A 7,331-nucleotide genomic window follows, 5' to 3' on the forward strand; every position below is an offset into this window, starting at 1 on the left:
GAAAACATTTACAGTATCACATTAACCTTATTATGTTCTTCATGCCAAAGTAATTAATAACAAACTGCACGATTGGCTGTCAAAACAAAAACCATTTTACTGCACACCACGGAAAAATAATAGTGTCTATGTCTATAAAATTACATAATTACAAATGTCTTCATAAAAAGATTCTGCATTTAAACCAAATTTAGACTATCACATACCAACTCCTGGCCAAGTGGCTCAATTATGACAATGGGAACAACTCATTAGACCCTGAGCCAAATACAAAATCATGAAACCATTAGATTTGCTTTTAGATTGGTTGTCGAGTTTGAACCTAAATCTGTAATTAGAACTTCAAGCAGTTATTCTCAAATTAACATTGAGCCTTTATGAACCAACACTTAAATTAATCTGTCAGTGATATAAATCATAAATGTAACCCAACAACGTTCTGCTCTACCACACAGTAAAGGTGTTAAAAAATGATTAAAGGTCTACAATGTACCCAATCAACAGCCCCCCTTATTACACAACTTGTGAGATATGTATTGTAATGAGCTTTAAAATTGTTTTCATGTGTTGTCACTGTCGTTATGGTGATAACCAATAACAGACAATAGGCTGCATGTGGATCGGAAAAAAAGAAACTTTGCAAAAGCTTTCTAAAAAAGGAAAATATTGAGCACCAGGGCTGCAACTAACTCATTATTTATTAATCAAGAAACTAATCTGCAGATCTATCGATTAATAGTTTGGTCTTCAAAAAGCATTCTTATGTCCGAACAACAGTCCAAGACCCAAAAATATTTAATTTACTTTACTGAAAGGACAATGAAACTAAGTGAAAACTTATTTAATCATATTATATATTACTTTCTCTATTTATCTAAACTTTTTTCTGTCCTTCTGTGGCTGCTGCACCTGAATTTCCTCTCTGGTGAAAAATTCATAGATTAACAAAATTCTTGCCAATTTTCTGCCTACTGACCAAACATTTAATCTACAATGAGAACTGGTATAAGAATTTCATTCATCATTAAAGGCTTCCCAAAAAGGAATAAAAACGTAATACTTTTATCACTGACGTCAGAGTATGTCTACATACATCATGGTTGAGTAAAACTGCCTCAGATAAACTGCACTGCATCATTTTCTTTGTCACTTACATCGAGGAACCTCCTGTTCTTCTCCAGTTGTTTCTCCAGAGCTTGGATCTGCTGTTGGAGGTCGCCGTTCTCGGTCCTCTGAGCGTGCTCCAGCTCGATCACCCTGTTGACCTGCTCCTCCAGCTCCACCTCCAGCAGTTTCACCTGCTTCAGGAGGTCGGCGTTCTCCTTCTCCGCCTGACGTTGGACCTCCACCTTCTCCTTCATCAGCTTCTCCGTCTCCTCCAGCAGGTCTACAGAATAGAGCGGAGGGAAGAGGAGCGGTTAGGTATCACTGTCTGTCAGTTAAAGGTGGCCAATTTAAGTTAATTATTCATTCGGGTTTGATTTCAGTGACACACAGGATGCTGAGATGAAGCTACTGAAGAGTCTGAAGTCTGTGAGCCGTGTGATTAGATTTAACGCAGATTTTGCTTTTTGCCAATCTTCTGGTAACTTTTACAGATTGGTCTGGCTAACCTCAGACTCTTCCAACATCTCAGTCAACGTAATGCCCCACTACCGAACATGATTCCCCATCATGATGCCTCGTTGCCCTTCCACTGCCACCAGTGAACAACCCACACCGATTTACCCAGGATCAAACCCCGCAGGATTAGTGCAAAAGTTGCAAGGTGAGAGAGTGCAAATGACAGAACAAACATGTGGACAGCCCATACATTGCGATATCCATGCCCAATAAGCATTAACAGGCAGGGGAGAGGGACTTCCTGAATAGCCAATCATCTCACTCACTCAAAGAAATGCTATAAGCACAGCATCTACAGATCCAAAATATATATAATCATTACAAAAAGATGCCTTAATTTAGAGTGTAGATGACTGACAATTAGGAAATAATGATTCCATAAAAGTGTCTGAAGATTACTTTCATTTCATCATGCTAAAATGAGTGCTAACACCGACTCCAAGACATTAAAAATGACAAACCAGGACAAAAATTAGTCAAAATGAAAAGCTGAAGCAAAACGTTAGTGATTGAACTGAGTGAATTTGTGAGCTCATAGCAAGCAAGCTCCAAGCTTTATTGATGAGTTGCTGGATTAGGGTTAGAGAGATGTGCTGTCACTCAGCTACAGTAGACAATCATAAGAACATATAGTAGATATGACTGAGCCATGCTCAAAGTGGACACACCTGCTTCAGGTGCTGCAACCATTGCAGCTTCAACTAGGCCTACAGGAGAATAAGAAAGCACAGGAATGTAACATGCTCTTATTTTTTTTTTTTTTTTCATGAACAGGAAAACTCTTGGAAGAAGAATAGAAAAGGGTGAAGACAGAATGGCAGTGCTTTTCTGTCGGATTCACAGTGATAGGTTAAGGCTGTAGAAAGGATGCTGTGAAAGGAAAATGTTTCTGAAACAGCCCGTTTGGTTTATACCCTTAGATACAGAATACTCACCAACTTATCAGAGAATGTGCTCATGGGATATCTTTCTGATAATACAGCATATAAAATTAGCAGATACAGTTATGCTTCCAGAGCACTTCTTGGCAAATAAATGTATGACGTGTGGCACAAGTACCGGTAGCAAGTGTTAAAGGAATGTAGATAAAGAGTTGCCTCAGTGTTGTTACACTGAAAAAACTTTCTAAAAATAAACATTTATTGACTTTTTGATCCTTGGTCTCAATTCCGGTTGCTGGCAATGCAGCGCAATCACAGCTCATACATTTTTTATGTCATTTTATTAGACCACAGCTACAAAATAAATCACTACGAGTTCTGTGCACCTTTTGATCAGAGCTGTAGCCCTTTCCCAGAAACCAGTATAGATCCAGATCTAGGTACTGTATTCTGTCAATATACAGTGATAACAACTGCGGTATAACATGCAGTTCAGACTGACTCTGGGTTAATAATTCACAACAAATCTACCTGTCCCGTGTAATTCAAAGAGCAATTTATGCTTTAATGAAGGTGACCTTTTTCTAACACAACCATAACAAACAGTGACTTTAAACTTGAACCTTGATAAAAGATGATGTCTAGAATAAAGTTCAACCTACATTTAATGTTCAATAAATGAATTGCCTTTTATTTTATCTTTCAACTGTAACAATGATAACTTCCTGCAAGTGGGTTATTAAAAATCTGTGTGTATTTTTTCCTCTCTTTGGTGAGGGCGTTCTGGGATACGTACGAAGCTCGCGGGGCCCGGCGTGCTCCCTCATGGCGTCCTGTTGCCGTGCCAGCAACTCCCGCTCCTCCTGCATCTGAAACCTCTCCTGCTCCAACTCGTGCAGCCGGCTACCTGTCACCTGCATGGAGAAATTATATATGTTGTCACTTAAAATAGAAGGCTGGTGATTTTCCTTATTGTAAAGGTAGATTTGACTTTAGCTGCACAGACAATACTTGTTGGTAGGATCAGTTCAACGTTGGTTTAGGTCTTTTAAAAGCATTTGTTGACAGTAAGAAAAAACACTGATCCTTCAAGCGCTATAGCCTGGATATATACATGATGATACATACACTATATTTCCACACCGAACTCTTCAAACCATCTCTTTATGGACCTTGCTTTGTGCGCTGGGGCATACTGACTGCCAAACAGAGAAGTGGATTCGACCCTCCACAGAACACGTTTCTATTGTGCCCCACTCCAGTTACGATGCGCTTTAACACCACTCCATCCGACGTTTGGCATTGGACTTTGTGATGTAAGGCTTGCATGCAGCTGCTCTGCCATGGAAACCCATTCCATGACGACAGTTTTTGTGCTCACATTAATGCAAGTGGAAGTTCGGAACTCTTCAGCTATGGAATCAGTAGAGCGTTGGCGACTTTTACGCACCATGCACCTTAGCAGTCGTTGACCCCGCTCTGTGATTTTACGTGGTCTTCCGCTTCGTGGCTGAGTTGCTGTTGTTCCTAAACGCTTACTAATATCACTTACAGTTGACCGTGGAATATCCAGCAGGACTTATTGCAAAGGTGGCATCCTATCACAGTACCTCGCTTGAGCTCTTCAGAATGAACCATTTTGCATCACAAATGTTTGCAAATGGAGACTGCAGTGACTGCGGCTAGGTGCTTGACTTTTATACTGTGGGGCAGGGTCTGATTGAAAGACACCTGAGTTTCAATAATTAACAGGTGTGGGCCCCAAATACTTTTGTCCATATAGTGTATATCTCACATTTTATTTTATATGTAGACATTTTTTTTCCTTTGGATTGAACCTTGTACTTACATGCAAGTCTCTGCGCCAGAAGCAAGATTCAACAATCTACCTTTAAACGATGTCAAGTCATGTGCTATCTCACCAAAAAGGTAATTATTTTCCCTCCACTCTGCAGCTGGAATGCCTCACCTGCAGTTCTTGCTCGAGGCTCAGCTGGAGCTCTTCCTTCTGATGCAACTGCTCCTCCAACGCAGCCCGTTCACCCGTGTATCCATCAATCAGACCTGAATGTGGACAAAGCAAGAGGGCAGTTATAAAGGGGCGCTGAAATAGAAATTTCACTTCCATTTTAGTTTTTGTGTTTTTCTTACCGTCCCATTCTTGCAATCACTCAAAAGAAGAATTAAGAGGAATTACTTTGAGCCTAGTTTAAGTCTTACTCTCTCTCTCTCTCTTTCTCTCACACACACACATACACACACACACACACACACACAGGGCAACCATCCAGATGAACAAGCACTTAACAGCGGGATACAAAATCCAAGGTTACCGACAACACAACAGCTAACAAAAACATACATACATACACGCAGAGGCACACAAACACGCATACAAATGCAGAGACGAACACAAGTGAGCGCGTCTGACCCATTTTGCTTCACATGAAGTACAAGACTGAGTTGTAAACACAATGAAATGCTCCATCATTACTGTACTGCTCTGTCACAGGTCAGCAAGCATGAAGCACCAGGATGGTAATCAGTTCATACGAGGAAAGTAGGTACGCACACACTAACAGACCATTCATTCATTTACAGTAGCTGGAAGTGTAGAATGAGACATGTTCGAAGGCAAATTATGCTTTTTTTTAATTTGTAGCTCACATGTAGTTCATGGGTGTTAAATAAAACGGAGACACAGGCAGAAGGTAAATGTCACTTGTGCTTTCAGGAGATTGTTATTACAGACCAGCTAAGCAGGATACGAAGCTGTATATAAAGTTTGCCTAAGGAGGGATACGCAGCCATCATATGCACATGATTACTGGCTGCTGATTGACTACACGGAGCTCCGGTGGGAATCTATAATAACATTTACTCTGCAACACAAATTTCCAGATCTTTATATATTGTCCAACTTAGCCTTTTTCCCTTGTTAAAACATAACAAAAGCATCCTGTTTAGTGTATTCACTGACATACAATACGTTCCTTCAATCAGTGAAGAAAATCTTTTTTCCAGGTTGAGCCTGTCTCTTAATTCAAAACCAGTTTAAAAACAGGCCGCACCCAGAGCTTGTACCTGCGTTGATCATCCACACAATAGGAGGGGAATAATTTGTCTTTCACTTCATTGGCATTTGCACAAATAGATGTACACGAGACACAGGCTTAGCAGATATCAAACACTCCCTAAAAGTTAATGAAGAATAGGCATGCAAACATGAGCAGGCAGGCACAGCCTAAAACTAATTTACATCAAATGACAGGTTGACAGTTCGGGGTGTAACATTTATTGTCTATTAGAGCTAAAACAATTAGTCTATTAATCCACTAGTTGATGAACCGAAAGTTAACTATCATACAATAACTATTATAGTTAACGAGGCAACTACTGACTAATCGTTTCAGTCATTTGTCAAGCAAAGATATTAAATACTCTCTAGTTTCAGCTTCTAAAATATAAGGATTTGCTGATTTGTCTGGACAAAAACAAGCAAATTGAAGACATCACATTTTTACTGACAGATACATTAGGTAATCAAGAAAATAACCTGCAGATAAATTAATAATGAAGATAACTGTTAGTTGCAGCCCTATTCTCTACAATGTTCTGTTATTTTTCTAAAGCTTGCCACATGTTCTCCCTCTTTAATGGTCTATCCTATAAAATTCTAAAGCTTTTTATGAGAGCAAATATTTGCTATTCTTCAGGACCTCTATAAGAATTACAGAAAACAAACATCATAACAGGACACTCAAGTAAAAGACAATATAAGATTACAAAGAGCTATAAACTCACCATTGTTCAGTGTGTACACAAAGCCAGAAAGAAATGACTGAGGTACTGTACATTTGCCGACTTTGTGAGGGACCTAAAATCAGCCCAGTCGACTGGGTTTGGTATTAAGAGAAAGAGGATGTGGTTGCAACAGTTGCCCCTCGAGGACCAGCTGTCTCTGACATGGATGGGACATCGAGCTAGCTTCACTCCCAACATGATCTGTCACAGTACTTAAACTGGTGTAAAACAACTGGCCACTGACCCGATAAATCAAGGTTGATAGATTTTAATTTGTTCTCACCTCCAAACACAAACCCTCATTATTTAGTTGTCAAACACGCAATCAGACGTTCAAAGCTAAAAATCAGAGACAATCTGACGAACAGAAATGACCATTTGTCAATTTCTCACCACAGATGGTCTCACACTCCTTTACTCTCCCTTTCAAACAGCTGATCCCATTACTCCCTGTAACACCCCCTCCCCCAGACACAGCCACACATGCATTTTCACTCCAGTGCCTTATGCTCTCTGTTTTCTGCAATCACTCTGACATACAGACAAACAATGTCACATCATCAATTAAGAGTCCGTACAGAAATAGCGAGTGCTTTATTTCTTCCTATATAGATGCTGCATTGAAGAAGATGGCTTTTAGAAGCTGCAAACAGTAAATAACACATAAAAACAAACCCATATTTAAATCAAACTAAGCTATGTCAGAGAAAACTCACGATTTTAGGATTAGAAAAAAAAGAAGTCATGTTGACGTTACTCAGAGGAACTCACCCTCGGCCCGGTGGAGTTCCAGAGCCAGCTGCTCGCGTGCCCGGGCCTCCTCAGTCAACCTCTCCTGCAGCTCCTCCTGCTTCTGCAGCAGCTCGTTCATCTCCTGGTTGTGGCGGAAGGACTCCCGCATCAGCTCAGTCTGGGTCATCCGGGCATGTTCGAGCTGAGAGGGGAAGAGGAAAGAGACGGTGTCATACGGGCAGAAGGCTGGTCTACAATTAATAAGCTTACAATAAGACACATTAAATATGA

General features: G+C 40.3%; 1 protein-coding gene across 1 annotated transcript in view; it reads right to left on the reverse strand.

Annotated features, from left to right (window-relative positions):
- akap9 (A kinase (PRKA) anchor protein 9) overlaps positions 1–7,331 on the reverse strand; it is a 70,115-nt gene that overhangs the window by 17,440 nt on the left and 45,344 nt on the right. The window contains 5 exon segments of the mRNA XM_035680794.1: positions 1,155–1,387; positions 2,292–2,330; positions 3,301–3,418; positions 4,474–4,568; positions 7,080–7,242. Coding sequence (XP_035536687.1) covers positions 1,155–1,387; positions 2,292–2,330; positions 3,301–3,418; positions 4,474–4,568; positions 7,080–7,242 — 648 coding nt within the window.

This window comes from Morone saxatilis, unplaced genomic scaffold, assembly GCF_004916995.1.
Source record: "Morone saxatilis isolate NCDOM2014 unplaced genomic scaffold, NCSU_SB_2.0 Contig9, whole genome shotgun sequence".
Lineage (NCBI taxonomy): Eukaryota > Metazoa > Chordata > Actinopteri > Moronidae > Morone > Morone saxatilis.